The sequence below is a fragment of the Trifolium pratense genome, linkage group LG7 (genome assembly GCF_020283565.1).
Source record: "Trifolium pratense cultivar HEN17-A07 linkage group LG7, ARS_RC_1.1, whole genome shotgun sequence".
NCBI classification, from domain to species: Eukaryota; Viridiplantae; Streptophyta; class Magnoliopsida; order Fabales; family Fabaceae; genus Trifolium; species Trifolium pratense.
This window is the reverse complement of record NC_060065.1, coordinates 9998878-10019292: the sequence shown is the minus strand read 5'-3', so window position 1 is coordinate 10019292 and position 20415 is coordinate 9998878. Positions and strand designations below refer to the sequence as shown.

The 20415-nt window shown below is 32.3% G+C and overlaps 1 protein-coding gene across 1 annotated transcript; it reads left to right on the top strand.

The window, feature by feature from the left end:
* Positions 1 to 15577: 15577 nt before the first annotated feature.
* Positions 15578 to 20095, top strand: LOC123895551 (WAT1-related protein At4g08300-like). Its single transcript, XM_045945962.1, has 7 exons — positions 15578 to 16041; positions 16305 to 16367; positions 17434 to 17550; positions 17961 to 18207; positions 18611 to 18769; positions 18894 to 19045; positions 19660 to 20095. The coding sequence occupies exons 1-7, from the start codon at positions 15824 to 15826 to the stop codon at positions 19880 to 19882; spliced, it is 1179 nt and encodes a 392-aa protein (XP_045801918.1). The 5' UTR covers positions 15578 to 15823; the 3' UTR covers positions 19883 to 20095.
* The last annotated feature ends 320 nt before the right edge of the window (positions 20096 to 20415 follow it).

The following is a 20415-nucleotide window of genomic DNA, read 5'->3' as shown; positions in this document are numbered from 1 at the left end:
CTTCTTGCTGATTAAAATTTTAAATTAACCACTATACACAAGGAACAAATTGTTGATGAAAAATTTAAAGTAACTATTATTCGCAGTGAACAAGTTGTTGTCGATGAAAAATTTTAATTAACTATTATACACGGGAAACAAGGTACTTACCGACGAAAAACTTAAATTAACTATTATATACAGAAAATAATTTTTTTATGATGAAAAAACTTAATTAACTATTGTAAACAAGAAACAAGTTATTGTTGATCAAAAAATTTAACTAACTATTATGTAATTTTTTCTACTTTTTTTTTGTCCATGTCTATTTATGTAATGTTTTAATTGTATCTTTATATATAAAAAAATATATTATGTATTATCATCAATGACAATGACTATGTTTAATTATCAATAGTATTATGTCCAAGATATCTTAGTCCTTATACTTTATTACTTTTTTTTTTTTTAAATTTTTCTATTTAACCAAACTAAAATTTATTATATACGGTTTACTTTATTTTAAACAATTTTTTTAAAATCTGTATTACAACCATGACGACCCAACGTCCCCCACGAAATATAACGCGCCGAAGGCGCGTCCCGTGCTTATACACGGGTATGTAGCTGGTAAATTTAAAAATGATGTTTTAGAAGGTAATACATATACTTTTGGAAAAATGGATCTTGCTTCTAATGGTGGTGGTTATAGAACCACTACACACTCTTACAAACTGAACTTCCAATACTCTTCTTTTGTTCAACATTTTCCATCCTTGAAAATTATAAGATCACCTTACAAATTTGTTCCAATATCTTACATTGTTGGTGGGGATATGACACTGATTATTTGTCTGATTAGTTAATAAATAGGAGATATAAATTCTAAATTATTTCAACATATCAAGGAATATCTGAAAGTGTCCTGTTTTTTTCCAAAATTTTAATGTTCATTTACTTTCATTTACTTTCATTGCTTTAGATGTTATTGGTGTCTTGACTAGTGTTGGAAGTGAAAGAGAGATTGAGAAAAATGGTGGAACTACTAAGTTGAATGTTATTGCTCTTGAGGCTGATGGGTAACATCATTACCTTATTTTTTTTTGGGTAAATAGTGTTATACCCCCTGCAAAATAGGCGAATTTTGCGTTACCCCCCCTGCAAAATATTTTTTTGAGATTACCCCCCTGCAATGTCAAGATTCTTTGCGTTACCCCCCTGGCTCAACAAGTGGGCATATGACATGGAAGAATCTTGACGTGGCATGACACATGGAAATTAATTTATTTTTTATTTATTTTTAATTGCCAACTCATTAATTAATGTGGGTTTTTAATTAAAAAAATGAAAAAAAAACTTAAAAGTTGTTATATTTTTATGAACTTACTTAAAAGAAAGTTTTTTTTTTTTTTTACTAAAAGTTGTTATTATATATATATAAAAAAATTCTTATATATATATAATAACTAATAATAGAGTAACCAAAAAAAAACGAAGATGAAAAAAAAACTAATAATAATAATAGTAACCAAAAAACTAATAATAATAATAATAATAATAATAATAATAATAATAATAATAATAATAATAACTAATAATAATAGAGTAACCAAAAAAAAAAACTGCAATCACATAGTAACGCAAGAACAATCGCTTTGCCCTAACCCCCAAATTGAAATTGAAAACGAAGAACAATCGCTGCATATGAACGGAACGAAAAAAAAAAGTTTCTTTAAATAAAAAAATTTCTTTAAAAAAAAAAGTTTCTTTAAAAAAAAAAATTTTTTAAAAAAAAAGTTTCTTTAAAAAAAAAAAGATTTCTTTAAAAAAAAAGTTTCTTTAAAAAAAAAGTTTCTTTAAAAAAAAAAGTTTTTTTCATTTTTTTTTAATTAAAAAATAAATAATTACTGAGTTGGCAATTAAAAATAAATTAATTTCCACGTGTCATGCCACGTCAAGATTCGTCCATGTCATATGCCCACTTGTTGAGCCAGGGGGGTAACGCAAGGAATCTTGACATTGCAGGGGGGTAATCTCAAAAAAATATTTTGCAGGGGGGGTAACGCAAAACTCGCCTATTTTGCAGGGGGGTATGACACTATTTACCTTTTTTTTTTATATTAATGTTTTTCAGATTTGTAATTTTCATTTTTTTTAAAGGCTGATGGGTGTTATATCATAATTTCCAGCCTCAAAATTCAATGTACTTTATTTAGGAATTATTGTGATGACCTAGTTTCATTGCTACTGAAGATGTCCATAATGCAATTGTCATTATTCAACTTGCCAAAGCAAAAAAAATTCAAGGTTGAAGACTTTGTTATTTCTTATTTTAAATAATAATAATTTCTTCTTTTCTTTCTGATGAAAGCTTATTTTTCCTTTTTTTTTTTTTTGCTGAAGTAATTGATATGGTATGTGTAGATAAGGTGCACTTTTAGAACTGCATGAATTGCATTCGCTTGGTGTTTAATCCTAATTGTGAAGAAGCCACGGTTATGAAGAGCAGGTATTCTACTTAACACATTTGGATTTTTTTATTTTTGTTATGCATGCATTTGTTGTCAGTAACTTTTTACCTTTTATTTATTTACTAAGGATTGTTGACAATGTGGATTATGCCATCTCCAATGACCTTAACCCAACTTGCTTCTGATGTTAGGGTGAGCTCTTTAGATGAGATCTTATACAATACTCCAAGGTCAACTATTCAAGGGCTTAAGTATGCTACCACTTTGAGTTTCACTATTATGCAAAATTTGTTTAAGTTATCAATATTTTTATATTAAAACATTATATGAATTTAATTAAAAAAAAAATACTATGTAGGATTCATTGTTTGTAGTTCTTGGAACTATAAAAAAGATCTTGAACTCCGAAACTTATTCTTACCATGCTTGCTCATGCTCCAAAGTTGTTATCCCTAATTCCCAAATGTTGTTTTGTGAAAAATGTGATAAGCATGTCTTGAGGGTTACCCTAGGTAATTATATAACTTTTTTCAATTTTATATAATCAATATTAATTGTTTACACTTCTGCTTTATATAATAAAGAACACAATTTTTTTGACTTATTTTCCAACTATTTGTGCATACAACATTTAATTTAGGTTTTGCATCAAAGTGATGGTGTTATATAACATCGATTGTGGAACTATGGTTATATTTGACAATGATACATGTCTTCTCTTCCACAAGACTTGCCAAACTGTCTTGGATTACATACCTAAAGTAATACACTTTAACCTTATCATAAAATACATAACATTTTTTAACTTTTAATAATACTAACAAATATACATTTTACCATATGGTGCTCCTGCTGGCTTTCTTCCAAATGAAGTTGCTGGTTTGGTTGACCAGACCTTGCTCTTCAAAGTAGAGACAAAAGTCAAGTTTAAAACAAAGTTTGAACAATCATTTCGTGTTAGAAAAATCTACTCTTGTGCTAATGTTATCAATCAGTTTAAAAAGAAGTGGGACAATGAAGATGCTTCATTCTCTAAATCTACAAATGTATGCATTATTCTCTTTTGTTTTATCTTCTATTAATTATTTATTTGTATATTTTTATAATAATATTTTCCATAGCATCTTCCTGATTTATATATTTGTGTGTTATTTATTTTTTTTGCCAAAGGGGGAAATGCTTCGTTGAGTACCTTGATGGACAAAGGGAAACAACTTTTGTTGGAAAAATCTTCTGATGGCCTATCACAGGCTAACAATTACCTGTTCTCTTATTATTTTTAACCTCGTAAAATAGTTATCACTAATCTAAAAAAAATATTGTGGGTCTTCACCAAATCTTATTATGTTTAACCTTATTATTTTGTGTTGGAACATGATGAAGAATTGGAGGAAACTTGGTATTGAAGTAAACACATTGTGTTAGAACCATGTATAGTGTGAATTGAAAAAAAGACTCTTTGAGTCCCACATTGGAAAGATCACACTACTTGGTAGTGTTTATATACCACAAAGTGGAAACCAAGGGTGTGCCCTTGGGGTACCCACTTTTGTAAGAAAGGGAGACCGCACAAAATGTCGAATATCACACGCGCGCGCGCCGCCGGCACGGCTCGGTTCGGGCCGGGCTTGGGCTTGGGTGATATATTAATTTTTTAATACTAAGAAAAAGAAATTTTTTGAATTTAAATTTCTTTTAATGCGTGTCCCTTAATTCGCACATGTTAAATGTGCTTAGACCAAGTCTGAAACAGATTTTCAAATCTGTTAACGGTCAAATACGTGGCCTATTTTTTCTCCCACGTTTTTTCGTTTGACTGAGCAATTTCAGCTCCTGAAAATCCTCTGATTCCAGCTCCCTACTTGCCTATAAATACCTCTTCATTTCTTCAGTTTTTACTCACTTCTTTTTCTCTGCATTCTGAGAAAACTGCTTCTTTCCTTCTCTCTTTTTTTCTTCTTCGAAATTATTTTGTTGTTTCAAAATTTGAACGGTTGTAGCCGTAGAATTGATATTCGTATATCAATTAGAGTGGTTCGAAATTTTGTACCATATTTGGTGTTATTCTGGCCGATACTACAGTGTAGTAGTTTATCGGTATTTCTTTGAAAAACGGCTGTTTTATCCTTGGGACTTCGCGGTTGATATACTACAGTGCACTTCTTCGAGTAGTTCCGCGAAACGTCTTAAAGAAAGCGACCTAGTACGCGACTCAGCCAATAATTTGTTTCGTTGCCAATTTTGAAAAATTCGTTTTCTGTTTTTTATAAAGTCAGTAAACCATTTTTTAACAATTTTAAGACGTTTCGAAAATATCATGGCAAACGAAGAGATTATTGGTAATTCATCTATCGGTGCTACCGAAAGGCCGTTTAAGTTTGAGGGTAACCATTTCAAACGTTGGCAGCAAAAAATGTTTTTCTTCCTGACTCTTAAAAAATGTGCCTACGTTTTGAAACAGCCCATTCCTGTTGTTCCTGCTGATGCTTCGGCTTCAGGAACTAATGAACAGACCGTTCAGACCGTTAACACCAACGGTGATGCTGTATCTGCCGAGAAAGACAAAGGCAAGGCCACGGCATAACAGCTTAAAGAGAAAGCGCTGCAACTAGAAATAGATAGGCAGCTCTGGATTGATAATGATTATGTTTGCAAAAACTATATCATTAATGGTTTGGAAGATGATCTGTATGATTATTACAGAACTTATAATACAGCCAGCGATGTGTGGGAGGCTCTGAGTAAGAAGTATGATACTGAGGAAGCTGGTGTGAAGAAGTATGCTGTGAGTAGGTATTTGAAATACCAGATGGTTGATGAGAGGTCGGTGGAAGTGCAGTCACATGAACTGCAAAAGATTGCTCATGAGATAATAACCGAAGGTATGCCTTTACATGAGCAGTTTCAAATTTCTGTCATTATTGATAAGCTGCCCCCTAGTTGGAAAGACTTTAAGAATCAGCTCTGTCATAAGACAAAGGAGTTTTCCATTGAGGGTCTGATTACCTGTCTTCGTATAGAAGAAGAATCTCAGATATGAAAGAGGAAGAAAAGATATTGGTTGTTTCTAACACCAATAAAAAGAAATTCGGTGCAGCTCTGAAGCCTACGGGCAAACCATTGAAAAATCAGAATCAGAGCCGCGTTCAAAACCGAGTTAAGAATGGTAACCCGGTTAGGGGCCATATTGCTAAGCAACAGCAGCAACAACCACCTCCTAGAAATGACGCTGTTGAGCCATTTTATTGCTTCAATTGCTGGAAAACAGGTCATATGTCAAAGAAGTGCAGAAATCCAAAGAGGCCTAAACCGGCTAATCTTGCACATATTAATGTGAATGTGGCTGATGAGCCATATGCTGCTATGATCACCGAAATTAATATGGTCGGTGGTACTGATGGATGGTGGATAGATACTGGAGCTACCCGCCATGTCTGTTATGATCGTGCTATGTTTAAAACATACACGAATGCTGAAAATAAGAAGGTGCAGATGGGTAATGCTCATACATCTGATGTTGCTGGTGTTGGAGATGTTGTTTTGAAGTTCACCTCTGGAAAGACTCTTATCTTGAAAGAAGTCCTTCATGTTCCTGAGATGATGAAGAATCTTGTTTCTGGTTTCCTCTTGAATAAGGCTGGGTTTAATCAAACTATAGGGGCTGATATGTACACCATCACTAAGAATGGTATTTTTATTGGGAAAGGGTACGCCTCTGACGGCATGTTTAAACTCAATGTTGATGAATTTATAATGAATAAAATTTCTCCTTCTGTTTACTCTTTGTGTGATTTTAATATTTGGCATTCTAGACTTTGTCATGTTAATAAACGCTCAATTTTGAATATTAGTAACTTAGGATTAATTCCTAAACTTAGTTTTAATGACATAGAAAAATGTGAATTTTGTAGTCAAGCAAAAATAACAAAGAGCAAACATAAATCGGTTATACGAGAATCTGAACCAATGGACCTTATACATTCTGATATATGTGAATTAGATGGAACCATGACTAGAAATAACAAACGTTATTTTATCACTTTTATTGATGATTGTTCAGATTATACTTTTGTTTATTTAATGAAAAATAAAAGTGATGCTTTTGATATGTTCAAAAATTTTGTGAATGAAATAGAAAATCAATTTAATACGAAAATCAAGAGACTTCGTAGTGATAGGGGAACCGAATATAATTCTAGTTTATTTAATGATTTTTATAAACAACACGGAATTATACATGAAACGACTGCACCATATTCCCCTGAAATGAATGGTAAAGCAGAAAGAAAGAATAGAACTCTTACTGAATTAGTGGTTGCTATTATGTTAAATTCTGGTGCCGCTAAACATTGGTGGGGGGAAATAATTTTGACTGTCTGCTTTGTTTTGAATAGAATTCCCAAATCTAAAAGAAGCGAATCGGCTTATGAAATATTAAAGAAAAGACAACCAAACTTGTCTTATTTAAGAACTTGGGGATGTCTAGCCTATGTCCGTAAACCAGACCCGAAGCGAGTTAAACTCGCTAGTTGAGCCTATGAATGTGTATTCATTGGTTACGCAGCAAACAGTAAAGCATATAGGTTTTACGACCTAAATGAAAAAGTGATCATAGAATATAATGATGCAGATTTCTATGAATATAAATTTCCCTTTAAATCAAGAAATAGTGGGGGCACTGAACAGGATAATATTCCTGAGTCGAGTCACGTACCAGTGATACCAAATGCGGATAGCAATGACGAAGTAGAAAATGAACTTCGTAGAAGCAAACGCGTAAGAGTTGCTAAAGACTATGGTCCGGATTATGCGACCTTTACATTGAATGAAGATCCAGCAAATCTTCAAGAAGCCTTGTCATCGATGGATGCAGATCTTTGGCAAGAAGCTATTAATGATGAGATGGATTCTCTATAATCTAACAAAACATGGCACTTAGTAGACTTACCTCCCGGCTGCAAACCAATTGGTTGCAAATGGATTTTGATAAAGAAACTAAAACCCGACGGCACGGTTGAAAAATACAAGGCTCGCCTTGTAGCCAAAGGTTTTAGACAAAGAGAAAATATAAATTTCTTCGACACATTTTCACCTGTCACTAGAATAACGTCCATTCGAGTACTTATTTCAATAGCAGCTCTTTATAACTTAATTGTACACCAAATGGACGTTAAATTGCTTTTTTAAATGGTGACTTAGAAGAAGAAATCTATATGGAACAACCCGAAGGGTTTGTTATACATGGACAAGAAACTAAGGTCTGCAAGTTAGATAAATCTCTATATGGTCTTAAACAAGCTCCGAAACAATGGCATGAAAAGTTTGATAACTTAATGATATTGAATGGGTTCAGACTCAATGAGAGTGACAAATGCATTTACTATAAATGTGATGGCAACATTTGCACTATAATATGTCTCTATGTAGATGACATGTTGATATTTGGCTCAAACCTTTCTGCCATAAATAATGTGAAATCAATGTTGAGTAACAACTTTGATATGAAAGACCTCGGAGAAGCAAGTGTGATTCTTGGAATAAAAATCACTAGGTCTGAGAAGGGGATATCCCTAGATCAATCACATTATGTGGAAAAGATCCTAAAGAAATACGGTTACTTTAACTGTAAACCTGCCTGCACACCTTATGATCCCAGTGTAAAACTGTTTAAGAACACTGGTGATAGCGTAAGACAAACAGAATATGCGAGCATCATTGGTAGTCTTAGGTATGCCACTGATTGTACTAGACCCGACATCGCCTATGTCGTGGGACTCTTGTGTAGGTTTACCAGCAGACCCAGTAATGAGCATTGGCACGCTATTGGGAGAGTCATGAGATACCTTAAAAGGACCATGAATATCGGATTACACTATCAGAGATTTCCAGCTGTACTTGAAGGGTACAGTGATGCTGATTGGAACACCTTGTCAGATGATTCCAAAGCAACTAGTGGCTTTATATTTAGTATAGCCGGTGGAGCGGTATCATGGAAGTCTAAGAAACAGACCATTTTGGCACAGTCCACTATGGAATCTGAAATGATAGCACTAGCAACTGCTAGTGAAGAAGCAAGCTGGTTGAGATGCTTGTTATCTGAGATTCCCTTATGGGAAAAACCTATGCCTGTTGTCTTGATCCATTGTGATAGTACTGCAGCTATCGCTAAAATTGAGAATCGTTTTTATAACGGTAAAAGACGTCAAATTAGAAGAAAGCACAGCACAATGAGAGAGCTCATCACTACAGGTGCTGTGAGAGTGGATCATGTACGCACTAATGATAACCTAGCAGATCCTTTGACGAAAGGACTGGCTAGAGAGAAAGTCCAAAATACATCTGTCAAGATGGGACTAATGCCTATGAAGTGAATTACTTATGATGGTAACCCAACCTAAAAGACTGGAGATCCCAAGAATTAGGTTCCAATGGGTAAACAACAAGTCGTGAGTAATATGAGATGAACATGCAAGTTAAGAGGCATGAATCCTGAAATGAAAAAGGTTGAGTTAACAAAACTCTTAATGAAATCTATACTCTATAGGAGTGGAGTACATCAGGAGTACTCTTGATAGAATCACCTATATGAATGTGTAACTGAGGCCGGTTCCTCTGGAGTTTCGGGGCGAATTCCTAGAGCATTCATGAAACTGGGATAGACGTGCAGGGCCATTAATGCACGGGCCTTAGAATACACCTTAAGAAAGGTTGTGTGCTGGTTTGAGGAAAATCTGAGATAGAGTTCCAAGACTAAACGTCACTCTTGCTTATTCAGGCTCTTACTGGCTACGTGAAGGTTCCAAGACTTAGCTCACCTTCGCTTATGCACAATCTTACTGAAACGTTTAACGTTATGACTGAAACAACTTTTTTAAATTCAAGTGGGGGATTGTTGGAACATGATGAAGAATTGGAGGAAACTTGGTATTGAAGTAAACACATTGTGTTAGAACCATGTATAGTGTGAATTGAAAAAAAGACTCTTTGAGTCCCACATTGGAAAGATCACACTACTTGGTAGTGTTTATATACCACAAAGTGGCAACCAAGGGTGTGCCATTGGGGTACCCACTTTTGTAAGAAAGGGAGACCGCACACAATGTCGAATATCACACACGCGCGCCGCCGCCGTCCGTCCGTCCGGCTCGGCTCGGGCCGGGCTTGGGCTTGGGCTTGGGTGATATATTAATTTTTTAATACTAAGAAAAAGAAATTTTTTGAATTTAAATTTCTTTTAATGCGTGTCCCTTAATTCGCACATGTTAAATGTGCTTAGACCAAGTCTGAAACATATTTTCAAATCTGTTAACGGTCAAATACGTGGCCTATTTTTTCTCCCACGTTTTTTCGTTTGACTGAGCAATTTCAGCTCCTGAAAATCCTCTGATTCCAGCTCCCTACTTGCCTATAAATACCTCTTCATTTCTTCAGTTTTTACTCACTTCTTTTTCTCTGCATTCTGAAAAAACTGCTTCTTTCCTTCTCTCTTTTTTTCTTCTTCGAAATTATTTTGTTGTTTCAAAATTTGAACGGTTGTAGCCGTAGAATTGATATTCGTATATCAATTAGAGTGGTTCGAAATTTCGTACCATATTTGGTGTTATTCTGGCCGATACTACAGTGCAGTAGTTTATCGGTATTTCTTTGAAAAACGGCTGTTTTATCCTGGGGACTTCGCGGTTGATATACTACAGTGCACTTCTTCCGGTAGTTCCGCGAAACGTCTTAAAGAAAGCGACCTAGTACGCGACTCAGCCAATAATTTATTTCGTTGCCAATTTTGAAAAATTCGTTTTCTGTTTTTTTATAAAGTTACCGTTTTTTAACATTTTGTCACAACACTTTATCAGTTTTACTAAATCTTACATAATATATATTACAGAGGATATTGTTTGTCTCTCTTCATCAAATCTTAAGCTTAAACACAAAGTTGATGAGCATGCTGCAGTTATTAAAGAGGTACATATTCAATTTTACTTTTCAATTCAAGATATATCATTCTTCATTTTTATTTGTACCTTTAATTCTTCATATATCATTTCTTTTAAAATTAAGAAATACTTGCAGCCATGGTGAAAACCGTCTTTTTTAAAACTTAAGGATGAAATTACTTATAAGTTATAACTGTTAATGATTTTTATTATTATTTACTTTATAGGATTTGTTGTTTTCGGATTTAAAAAACCGTGTAAAAATAATTTTTAGCCACCGAAGAGATTATTGGGTTGAGTCGCGGACTAGGTCGCTCTCTTTAAGACGTTTCGTGACACTGCCCAAAATTGTGCAAGCAGACTATCAGCCACGTCGTCCCCAGGATAAAACAGCTCAGTTACAACTGTATACCGATATGCTATTGCACTGTAGAAATCAGTCAAAGAATACACCTTGAATGGTACTACAATACCACTCGAATTGATGCTACGACATCAATCTATGATTCATTAGTGATTCGGTGGTACTACAATACCTCTCAAATTGATGTTACGACATCAATATATGAATCAACGGTACTACGATACCACATGTGGTACTACAATACCATATGTATTGATGATACTACAATATCAATCAATAATGGCACTGAGGCCACTCTGATAAGGTACTAAGACCAATCTCAAATCAAAGGGATCATGGTACTAAAACCATTCTTTATTTGAAGGAACTAGTGATACTTGGTCACTCTTAAACCAAATTAATAATAATAAGGTTTCTCTTTTATTCAAAGCTTCAACTTATGAAATATTCTAATATTCAACAAGTAATTTTGTTAGAATTAAAAGTCTAACAACACAATAGAACAAGTTCAATATAGATATATCAAACTTAAAATCTCCAAAGGAAATTCATATTTATAATCAAAACATAATTTAGAATCAAATAACTTTTTAAATCATCTTTACCGAAAAATAACTTTCTAAATTATCTTTACCGAAAAATAATTTTCTAAATTATCTTTTGAGGAATAACTTTCTAATCACCTTAAGTGACCTTTCTCAAGAAAACGAAAAAAGAGTTCTAACATGTTTAGTATAAAATTCTAACCACGACAATTTCATCGAAATGCATATAGGACTAAAAAAAATTTCATGTGACTTATAAATAATCACGTACCACTTTTTGTTCTGATGGTGTGAATCACCAAATTATAGCTCCACACGTATTTGGTTTCTATGAAATGCATATACTTTGCTTAAGCTTGGAAGTTCACAACTACCATGATAGGCTTAACATAGGGGTTCGGCCATCCACAACAACATATAAAAAGCTATATAAAGGTAGAAATTATGTTGTTTATACTGTATTTTTCTATCGGCGGCTGTGATATTTTTTGTGTAACCAATCACCATAAAGTGGTGCTATCATATTGTGTTAATATATTGTGTTAGTGTGAAAATAGTTTTATTCTCCCATAAAATTTAACGGTTACAAATTGATGAAAAATAAAATCACCATAAAATAAATAAATAAATAAATATGAGACTTAATTTATTTATTTCCTCAAAATACACACTAGTATACTACAACACACTAGTATGCTCTAGTACCCGATATGAGACTCAATTTTATCTTCAATTCACACACCAATGTGAACTTTGTTCCAACAGAATTTGATGCCAAATTTTGGTGAAGTAGTTCTAAGTTATCATGATAAATCACCAAGTGTTTGCTAAGAGGATATCCCCTACTAACCTAGACGAAGATGATATGGATTTGCCATTGAAATTTCTCAAGAGAAGTATCAAGATTGAAAAACTCTAGGGGATTGACTGAAACTTGGATTGAGCTTGAATATGTTTTATTTACTTATGTTTTGTATCATCATTATGATATTTGAACAATGGTTGTAATATGATGCAGGGACGGATCTAGGAATCTATAAAACAGGGGGCCGAAATAATTAAATAATAAAAATTAAATAAATCATAATAATTATAATAGTACTTAAATATGCTTAATAAAAAATAAAAAATACACTACATTGTTTATCTAAATTGTACACGATATTGTTCTATATTATAAAATTCATCAACAACTGAACCGTATTAATTAGTTTGAAATTCATTTTCTATCTTATTTCTCAACCTATTTTTCACAATCTTCGTATAGCAAGAAAATAATTTTTTACTTATAGCAAACAATCAGAATTAACTTAATTGAATTTGGACTTTTTTTGGGTGAAGAATTGAATTTGGACTTTAATAGTGTATAATATATATTATCAAAATATTTTAAAGTAAATTGTTACAATTGCTATATTGTGGGTGCATGTTTTGCACCAAACGGTCGTTACTAATCTTTTACCACATCTCTCAAATATCAATTTATGTAGTATGTATCAATAACAAGTATATTATGAAGAAAAAAAATATGACAAGAGGGGGGGGGGCCTCAGCCCCTACTTGCCCCCCTTATGTCCGTCCCTGATATGATATTTGAGATCCCTCTTGATGGATCAATACACTTATTTTGGCATATTTGAACTTGGTCTGTAATATCTATGATAAGAATGATCTCAAACTCTTTGGTTAGGATTAAGCAACTGTTGTGAATTCTTTAATATCACACCAATAATTTTGATGTGTGGAGCAAATCGAATAAGCAATCAAAACGTGGAAATAGCAATAATAATCACGAACAAAAGATAAGCGATAAAACTGTAAAGAACACGAAGCAAATGTTTACCCAGTTCAGTCAAAACCGACCTACTCTGGGGGAGAGAGACTCTCTGTTCCACTATCGGTAGAAAACTTGATTATAACGAGATTCAATACAAGAGTTGCAAGAATTAGACTTCAACCCTAATTCTACCCTTTTCTCAAATCTCTTCCCGTGACCAAGAGATTTCAATGAAAGTGTTTCCCAAGGTGATAGAATGATTACCCAACCCTAGAGTCTTCACAAGATGTTTCTCTTATAACCCCTATTCTGTTTTTTGGCCTCAGAAACCCTAAAAACCTTTTTCAAATCAGAAAAAACACACTGCCTATAAATAGGCTCGCGCAGGCTGCGCCTCGCGCAGGAGGCAGGAGCTAAAGCTCCACCTGCATATCACAGCTGCGCCTCGCGCAGAATACCCTGTGCCTCGGCCTCGCGCAGGAGGCAGCAGCTTAACTTGTTTTTTTCTGATCATAATTTCAAGTCAATTACAACAATTCTCCACCCTGCCTTTAAATTGATGGTGATGTCAACTTCCCACCAACCATCATGCTTCCACGCAAGATTTCACCACTCCTCTTCGGATCCCGGAGTCTACCTCTCCGTACTTTCGAAAAAATTGCTTGCCTCAAATTGCCCTTGGATTTTTAGGATAATCCACAAGCTACATTAATATATTTGTGATGACTAAGTTTTTTTAATCATATATTTAATAATTAATATTCGTATTCACTCATGTTTAGAACATATGCTTAAGCAAGCCACTAGGTTTGGTCTAGTGGTGAGGGATTTGGGTAGTATGTTATAGGTCATAGGTTCAATCCACAGCTCATTGTAAAAAAAAAAAAAAAAAAACATATGCTTAAACCAGTTAAAAAATTTGAATGACATGACATGTTCTAGTTAACATACATAGATAAATCTATCAAACAAATGATCACATTAATAATGTATATAGGGCATACCTTAATATGCACATTAAAAAAATGTATGTGCTTGGACTCGTATACATCTGTTAGAATAAAATGTGTTCAAGAAATATCTTGTTCATTAAGTATTTTGATGATAATAAACAATTAACATAATAAAAGGAATAATTAATTTAACTGTGAGTTCAAGTGTATAGATATGAGACACAGACCCGACTTGGACACGATTGTTGAGTGTGTAACGATATCGGGCTTCAAAATTTTGAGGCCCTATAATAATGGTTTTATTTTTTTTAATGTTTATATATTGTCATATGTGCATCAATAGATTAGTGATAGAGTATGATATTTTGGTGTGTAAAGTCATTGGTTCAAATCTGTATGTCCCCTACCATATTATTTAAGTTATATATATAATATAATATATTCCCTTCGTTCGACAATGAGTAAGCTAGTTGACTATTGTGCATTATTCACACATATTGTTTTTGCCATATTTTTCTACTAATAAGTAAAAATAAATATTAACATATAAGATGTTGTTAGATTGGTCTTGATGATTATTTTCAAAATATTATTATTTTTTATAATTTTTATTATTATACAATTAAAGATATTAATCGTCAAAGTTATGATGACGATTAACATATTGCCAGCTTTTTTAATAGAAAATTTGCGGTTATTACAAATTACAATATATAATGATGATATGCTCAAATTTAAATTTTGATTGGTTGACTGTGTAAAATGGTGTTACACTGTCTGTGCACGTACTATCTTTACACTCAATATAAAATGAGTTAATTTTTTTTTTATAGAATATCTTGAGTTTAATAGAGATGCACTGAACGTGTAAAATAGTTTTACACACAACCATCTAATAAAAAACTACATCTTTTATTATGTGTAGCACACTTTAGTATCTAACTACACAATTAGTGTCTTTAGTGACAAAAATTCACACACTTCAGTGTAGAAAAATAAATAAAATAACAAATTCAAACTCAGATTGTTTGTATAAAATATGTATTGTGTTTGTAATTTTTTTTTTTGGTAATATTATGTTTGTAATATTGATATATATTACCACATACCGACAAGATTTGAGTATGAGAGATTCTATTTCTGCATGTTCAATTCAAATAAGATCATATTACGGCTTATGGCATCTATTAAATCCAATCAATTGATTTAGGGTAATAGTTATAGAGATAAAAGCCCCTATTTAACGAATAACATTTTTTTACTCATTCATATCTTTAAAAATGGTGTCCACATATACAACACCCACTCTTACTTAACATCACAAAGGAACATATTTGCTTGCGTCATTACCAAGCACTTAACTTAAATTCCATTTGATGGTCAACGAAATCAAACATCTCCCACTTCCCATAAATTAAGCAAACAAAAAAGAAAGTTATAAAATATTACAATAATTAACATTTCTTTAGACATGTACATAATAATAATATCTAATCTACGTACCTTACTTTTTGCATGATTCTATTATAAACATAAAATAGAATTCTAGTAATTGATATGAATATAAGTTTTGTTTTGTAAAATGGATAAGGGGATCTATAAGGTGAAAAATTGAGGTGAGAGAATTAGTGGCACTAAGTGCCGGTGTTGTGTGAAATTGGAGCTTCTCTTTTTTTCTTTTAAATAATAATTTTGCTTTTTTGATCTATAAAAGCCCATTTTGCATTTTGCATTGTCACCCACAAACTCACAATTCACATAACATATAGTTTTGTTTGTGTGCTTTGTTGTGTGTGTCATAAAATGGAGGACCAAAATGTTAATGGTAAATTAAGCAATGGATTATTATTTCGCAAGTTGAAACCATATCTTGCTATTTTGTCCCTTCAATTTGGTTACTCGGGGATGTACATCATTACTATGGTTTCTTTTAAACATGGTATGAGTCATTGGATTCTCTCCGTGTACCGTCATGTTGTTGCCGCAATCATAATAACACCTTTCGCCCTTGTTCTCGAAAGGTACCTTCTCCGTCATTTTCTTCCTCTTTCTATGTTTGTGTCTCTTTCCTTCATGTTGTATTATGACGGAGATTCGAAATGGAAAAATAAAATTCGTTTTTAAGTTTAGTGTCTTTAATACTCGACAACGAAATTTTGAGACAGATTCTTTTTCACGTCTAATTTTTTTCCGTAATTCAACTTGTTTTAATAATTGTGTGGCTACTATATATTTTGTTTTCATAATCTTAACAAGTTTTTGTTTTAATTATTTATCTTTACAGAAAAATAAGGCCAAAGATGACTCTCCCCATCTTCTTGAGGATAGTGGCACTAGGTTTCCTTGAGTAAGGCTCTTTTTGATCTTTCCGCCATTTATATATTCTTAGTATCTAATCATATACATTTGATTCTGTTAATTAGTCTCATCATGGAATATTGGACACTAGAATGTTTTTTTAAGTATGCATGCATGCCATGCATAAGTAGCTATACCTACAATATTCTCTTTTTCCTAATGTATAGTATTTATTTATTTATTTATTTGAAGTACCATATACAAAATCCATATTCTTTCTTGTTGGGTGGAGGAAATAAAAAAGATTCCTAGGAAATAAAAACACTTAAATTAAACACTAAAATATAACTAACTTTATATATTTGATTTTTTTATTTCAAAATATTTTGCTTGTTCTTGCCCTTTTTTTCTTGGTTTAGTAAATAACCGCAAATACAAGAGTTTAATATATTCATAATTTCATCCAAAAATATCACATTTTTTTTGTGAATAAATTGAAGAACTATCTAGAACCATACTTAACTAATTACTAAATGCGAAATAGCATAAGAAATTTATGTAATCGATAGCCTCAAACCAAATAGAAATGTGTTATTGTCGAATAATGTCACTTCATATTGCCCTGCATTTTCTAGTGGACTCGTCATTTTGTATAAAGTGACCAACCAAGAAGTCAAAAAGGAAGAAATATTCCCTATTATGATTTCATTTCTTATATTCATACGACGAATTTGGATCTTCTACATCTACATGATATGGTGTAGTAGATTCTACAATCGTTGCACTACACACACAATGATTTTAAAGATCCAAACTCTAAAAGTTATTTAAGAATTTTGAGTAAAGGAGATGATCCAAATCTAGTTACTCAGTCTAATAAATTGATATGAAGTTTTTGGATGAAAAAAAGCGAGAAAAATTATATATACACGTTTTTTTTTAAACGGACAAAATCGATAATTAGTTGATCCTATAAATATTGTAAAAAGTCAAATCATAACATTTTTTTATAGCTAGGTTTTGTTTTATGAGGCTAAAAGTACGAAATGCAGAGATTGAAATTAAAGTCAAATAGTAATTAATTCAAACTTTTGTTGTTGATAAAAATGAAACAGGCCAGTGCTAGATCAAAATTTGTACAACATGGGAATGAAGATGACTTCAACAACGTTTGCATCTGCCACAGTTAATGTTCTTCCAGCCATTACTTTTATAATGGCACTCACTTTCAGGTAAAAGCTTCAATCACTTTCACCATAAAACAATAAACAAAAATTAATGTGCTTACGCAAAGGGAAAAAGCTAGCTAGAATTGTGTTACTGGAAAAAATAATTTGAGTCAAACTATTTGGAAGCATGGGGCCATATAATTAGTGGACAAATTAATTTTGTCCCTTACTAGTTTGTCGCACACACTTTGCATGGTTCATCTTTAAATTAAAGCTTGATTTAACATAATCCAAACTCAAATAATGTCTAGTTGAGATAATTAAGCAACACATAATTTTCAATTTATGCATATCTAATCAGATTCCTCTAATTTTATAATTTTTTATTTACTTTTTAAGATTTTTTTCCTTAATTATTCCAATGAATCTAATGACATGGTAATTAATATATTATTATTGGACTAATTAACCAGGTTGGAGTCAGTGAATTGGAAAAAATTTCATAGCGTAGCCAAAGTAATTGGAACGGTTATAACCGTTTCAGGAGCTATGGTTATGACTTTATACAAAGGCCCCGCGTTTCAGATCATAAAGGGAGGGGGAGCCATTGACCACCACGGAGGTGCTGCCAATGACGAACCATCTGACCAAAATTGGGTGATGGGCACAGTAATGCTCATATCAAGTTGTTGCAGTTGGGCTGGATTCTTTATTTTGCAAGTAAGCATAGCCAAACTAACAAAGGGCTTGATAAAATAGAATGAGATTTTGTTCTTCGCAGTCCGTAGTAGTTTGACCTTGCATTAATGCAAAGGATTTTCTAAAAGAAAAAAAAAAAAAAGGGTCATTGTATAATTGTCTCCACAATTGTGGGTGACTAGTAGATCAAGATCGGATGGTACATATTTCTACTAGATTTTTAATTATTTTTTAAAACTAAAATTCCGATCTAAAAATTTGTACCGTCCAATTTCAGTTCCATGTCACCGACTTTGTGACATTGTAAATGTAAGACTTTGGCGACGAGAGAGAATCTGAATTTCATTCTAACTTATTAGTGTTAATGAAGTAATTAATTAAATAATATGATAATTAACTTGTGTTTGCTATTTTGTGGAATTAGTCATTCACTTTGAAGAAGTACCCAGCAGAGCTATCACTCACAGCTTGGATATGCTTGATGGGTATTATTGAGGGTTCAATTGCATCACTTATATTTGAAAGGGACATGAGTGTGTGGATCATAGGTTGGGACTCAAGGCTTCTTGCTTGTGTTTATTCTGTAAGTCTATACACCATTTTAGCTAGTAATATTATTTATTTTTTTTTGGTGAATGATAATTTAATTCAACAAATTAATATTTTTTTCAATATTAATATTTTTTGTATGATAATTATAAAATCAGGGTGTGATATGCTCTGGAATGGCATATTATGTACAAGGAGTTGTAACTAGGGAACGTGGACCAGTATTTGTGACTTCTTTTAGTCCACTATGTATGATTATCACTGCTGCATTAGGTTCTCTTGTCTTGGCTGAACAAGTTCATCTTGGAAGGTAACATCTCTTAAAATGTGTAACAACTAAGCCACTAGGTTTGGTCTGGTGGTAAGAGATTTAGATAGTATGTTATAGATCCTGGGTTCGATTCTCAGCTCATTGTAAATAAAAATAAAAAAAGTGTAACAACAAAATGCATGTTTGATATTACGGTAGTAGGTGTCTGAGTTAGTGGCGGAGGCAGAACATTTATAAAGTATGGTTAAAATTTCAATTTGAAATCAAAAATTTTAATTTTGCACTAAAAAATCTCAATTTTATCCTAAATTTTTTTTTTACAAAAAAAATTATCCTAAATTAACTCCTAAAATACAAAAAAAAAAAATTACCAAAATCTAGACAAGTGTCCGGACCGGCCATGTGGTGGATCCGCCACTAGTCTGAATCATGGTGAGCTATCATAATTACTTTTTCAAAATCACAGTGGTTAATCGTGATTCTGACAAATTGATACTATGATACTAAACATTCAAAAAGTCTTTAATTCAACACTTCTTACATACATTAAACCGAGTATTAGACAAATTTCGTGTCAATTTAATCTAATATTATGTTTAAAAAAATAATTTTTCTCTAATTGATTTTTTTTTGAATATTTTTTCATTGTACAGTATATTTGGAGCTATTCTGATTGTAACTGGACTTTACACTGTGGTGTGGGGAAAAAGCAAAGATCGTCGTGAAAGCACAAAAGAAATAGGGAAAGGTGAAGAACAAGATCAATTGCCAATAAAGAATGGAACAAAATCAGAATCAAACATTTTGGATGTAATTGAGATTAATGTTCCAGCTGAAAAATTGAAAAAAGGGGCAGCAAAAAATGTTCCAACATAAGCATGATCATGAAGATCTAATAATTATAGTTTATATATCAATCAATTTTACCTATCTGCTAGAGGTTATGAAAGATTTTCTGCGGTGTGAAAATCTTTTTTAATTTACCTTCCTAAGTAGCTTTACTTTTATTTTGTTACCTTAACTTTTTTATGTGTTTCTGAAAGTATAATGTTGTTAATCAAATAATGCAATATAATGCCTTTGTCTCTCTGTTTTTGTCCTTTCTACTTTATTTTTTATTTAAATTTATTTGCCAAGTTGAGCTACTTATCTAATGATATGTGCTTTTTAACCAAAGATTCTATCAGGATTTTGTAGTACTAAGTCATAACAGGAATATCATTAAAATTTGTATATGGTTGAATTGATTTTAATTTAACACGTGCTCTTTTATTTATTTATTTATTTTCTGTTCTGAACAAATTTATAATATTCAAGATTTTTGTAAAAGAAAAGTTAAAGTGGTTCAAATAAAAGTTTCTATTGTTTTAATATTGAGAGACGTTTTATAAATGATAAAATTGTGAAGG

Coding starts and splice junctions, on each gene's coding strand:
- LOC123895551 (XM_045945962.1), top strand. CDS start 15,824: ATGGAGGACCAAAATGTTAATGGTAAATTAAGCAATGGATTATTATTT. Junction 16,368..17,433: donor GTGGCACTAGGTTTCCTTGA/GTAAGGCTCTTT, acceptor AAAATGAAACAG/GCCAGTGCTAGATCAAAATT. Junction 18,770..18,893: donor TTCTTGCTTGTGTTTATTCT/GTAAGTCTATAC, acceptor TTATAAAATCAG/GGTGTGATATGCTCTGGAAT.